This window comes from Mustela nigripes, unplaced genomic scaffold, assembly GCF_022355385.1.
Source record: "Mustela nigripes isolate SB6536 unplaced genomic scaffold, MUSNIG.SB6536 HiC_scaffold_507, whole genome shotgun sequence".
Taxonomy (NCBI): Eukaryota; Metazoa; Chordata; class Mammalia; order Carnivora; family Mustelidae; genus Mustela; species Mustela nigripes.
Window position 1 is genome coordinate 48,933 of NW_026739914.1, and position 2,991 is coordinate 51,923.

At 52.8% G+C, this 2,991-nt stretch overlaps 1 protein-coding gene across 2 annotated transcripts; it reads right to left on the reverse strand.

Moving 5' to 3' along the window:
- Nucleotides 1-412: 412 nt before the first annotated feature.
- Nucleotides 413-2,785, reverse strand: LOC132008621 (transcription elongation factor A protein-like 3). Of its 2 annotated transcripts, none has more exons than XM_059387234.1 (3): nt 2,623-2,785; nt 1,670-1,737; nt 413-1,297 (listed from the first exon to the last, which is right to left on the reverse strand). In XM_059387234.1, exon 3 carries the CDS (start codon nt 1,268-1,270, stop codon nt 668-670), a length of 603 nt encoding a protein of 200 aa, XP_059243217.1. In that variant the 5' UTR covers nt 1,271-1,297; nt 1,670-1,737; nt 2,623-2,785; the 3' UTR covers nt 413-667. The 2 variants fall into 2 exon arrangements, with proteins under 2 accessions (XP_059243217.1, XP_059243216.1); XM_059387233.1 differs by lacking the exon at nt 2,623-2,785 and adding an exon at nt 2,274-2,452.
- Between the last annotated feature and the right edge of the window lie 206 nt (nt 2,786-2,991).

The following is a 2,991-nucleotide window of genomic DNA, read 5'->3' on the forward strand; positions in this document are numbered from 1 at the left end:
CAAAATGGTTAAATCACTTACCATGTATTCTTTTCAGCTTTTAGTTATTTTTAAATTATGACAGACATAATTCATATATTTAGGAAAAAGAGATGAGTGACCAAATAAAAAGAATCACACCATGGTGGAAGCCGTAGGATGGTACAGGACTCAGAAGGAGCAGCAATGCTTATGGACATGGTTACAACTAGGGGAAGATATGTGGTTGGGCACGCCTGCAGAACAATGCCATGGAAGTACCTAACCATGAGGTGATTGAACTCATTTCTGAGTATGGGTGAGACCTATTCTGGCTATCATGCAGGAAAAACCATTGCCTACTTTTCAGTGTAACACACTTTCAGAGTTTTCTCTGTGCACAAATGCATTATGCAAGTACTATATTTTTACAAAAATGGGCTGATACTGCATATGTGGTTCTGAAATTATTTTATCTTTATTATTTTTGCAATGTACCATGAATATCTTTTCCATGCACATGGATGAAAATTCTCTACTGAATGGCAGAGAGCATTATAGCTGGATCGAAAGGCTGCTGGTAACAAGAGTGACACCTAAAACAAAATATCAGCTTAAGGTTAAAGCACATAGCCTGGCAAATGCCTACGAGGGAAAGCAGCATCAGCAATATTCTCATCAGAGAAAACAAAATTGAAGGCCAAAGGCATTAAAGATATGGGATATCATGTAAGCCTCTTTGGCCCCTACCTCCACCCCTCACTCCCCTGACACCTCGTTGCCCCCTTGGGGCAAATGGATCCTGTACATCTCTTTGCATCCAGTGAAAACCACCCATTTTCTGTTTTTTTCTTAGCTCTTCCTGAGCCCTTGACATATCTCCACATTCTCTCATCATCTCCTCACTGCCCAAGTGCCTTTCCTGTAAGTCCTCCTGATAGTCCTTGGGGGAATCATCTGTCCCCCTGTCCGTTTTTCTTTTTGCTTTCCTGGGCACATAATCTTCAGCTGGGCGCTTTTCGGCAGCCCGTGGTTCACTCTCAGGCTTTGCCAGGGATTCTGGCTTGCCCTCACCATGTGGTTTTCCCTCATTATTGGACATATCCTGCTTTTCTTGCTTTCCCTCATCTTCTGGTTGTCCCCCATTATCTGATTGTCCCTTATTCTGGAGCTTCCCCTCATGACCTGGCTTCCCCTCCATTTCCAGCATTTCTTCCTCTTCTGATTTTCCTTCATCTTCAGGCTCTACTTCATCTTCAGGTTTTCCCTCAATTTCCAGCTTTCCTTCATTTTCATTGTAGAGTTTTTCCATGTTGAATTTTCCCTTCTTTTCCTTGTCCTGGGGCAGGGGTAGGGGGAGGGGTGGGATGGGAAGGGGAAGAAAAAACAAAGACAAGGCAGACTGAGGACTTGGAGGTGGAAGGCAGATGCTGATATTACTGGCATTCTTCTCCTTGGCTGGATACCCTGGCTTCCCAAGCCCTCCAAGTGTGTCTTCAGCCCACCCTTTACCCCGTAATTCATCCCACATGTGAGAGCCAACCATTTCCCTGGCAGGCCCTACCACCTTCTATACCATCCTTCAGCGTGGTGGGGTGGGCGCAATATATGTGGTATGGAGGATAGGCAGTGGGGTCCTCAAATTCTGCCCAAACTGTGCCCTCCACACCCTCCCCCCATTCCTGTCCAATGGCCTCCCCCTTTCACTAACCTGCAGATTCTGGACAGGTTCCTCCTCCTTTTCTAGCCTTGCAGAGTGCTGGGGACAGACACACAGACCTGCAGACAGACAGGAGACAGGAGGGGGCCTGTGCACTCAGCCTACTTGTTTCTTTCCGGAATCTGAATCCTGTTCAAGCAACATTTCCCTCTCCTATCTCCCCCACATCCCAGCTGCCATTAATTTTCAGGCCTCAGACTCCAGACCAGGATGCTTTCCAAATGGTTTGGATCTCTGTGTCCTCCTCCGCTGCAGGCATGCCGCCCACCCTCTCCCCTTTTCCGCAGAGGTCAGTATTTCCTGTTAGGTACAGAGTGTGAGAGCGGGTTATTTCTAGAATATGTCTACATTTCACTGTCGCACTGCGGGGGCACCTCCCCGCATTTCAGGTCCAAAAATGGATGGAGGGCGCGGAGAAGGGGCGTCGAGGAGGCGGCGGTGGGGTGCTCCCTCCCCACCTGCCCACGTCCACGCTGCATCCCCCTCCTCATCGACCTCCCGGAACCCCATCCCACTCCGCGCTGCTCCCGGATCCTACTCCCATCCACCTCCACCTCTGACCGGGGCTGCCGGCAGCGCCCACCTTCACACTGACCTGCGGGGCCCGGGGCAGGCCTGCGCCTCGTCGGGCTCGCCGAAGCCCGCTCACCCCTCGCCCGCCGCCCGGGCAGCTCAGGGAGCTGGTTCCGCGCGGGCGACGGGAGCGGAGGGCGCAGGGACGCGACCGCAGGGCCGGTGAACGGGCGGGCGCGGGGGCTGCTGCCCACGTCGGCGCCCAGCCAGTCACGTGAGCGCCGCGTCACCCGAGCTCGGTCCCCCACCCCGCCCCCCTTACCCCCATCCCCAAGGGACCAAGCAACCACACGCGGTGGAGGGCCGAGTGGCAAATGGGGAATCAAGGAGAGAGCAGGAGCCAGGAGGCTTCCGGACCGCAGGTGCTTTACCTGGCGCATCTCAGGCCCTCGCACTGCATCCCTCTGCGATGTACGTCATTGCCAGGTGTGACCGCTGTTCACAGGGACGGTACCCGACTTTGCCAGGAGCGCTCAACAACCGAGTCCCACAGGCTGCTTTCAAGTCCGGCTCTGCCTGACTCCTGAGCCCAGGCAGTAGTACCGCCAGGAAGCGGCACTGCCACCTTGAACAGCTGTGTTCCTGGACCTCTTCTCTGTACCCATGTTCTCTCTCCCTGAATGATTTCTGTTCATTTCCCCCTAAGCACAGATGATTCTCAAAGCTCCATCTCCAGACTCTTCCCTCCCCATAGCCCCAGACCCTCTTTGCCAACTGTCTATTGGATACCACTGCTTGAA

Bases quoted from the DNA above. Each gene is read 5' to 3' on its own strand.
- LOC132008621 (XM_059387234.1), bottom strand. From the start codon at position 1,270: ATGGAAAAACTCTACAATGAAAATGAAGGAAAGCTGGAAATTGAGGGA.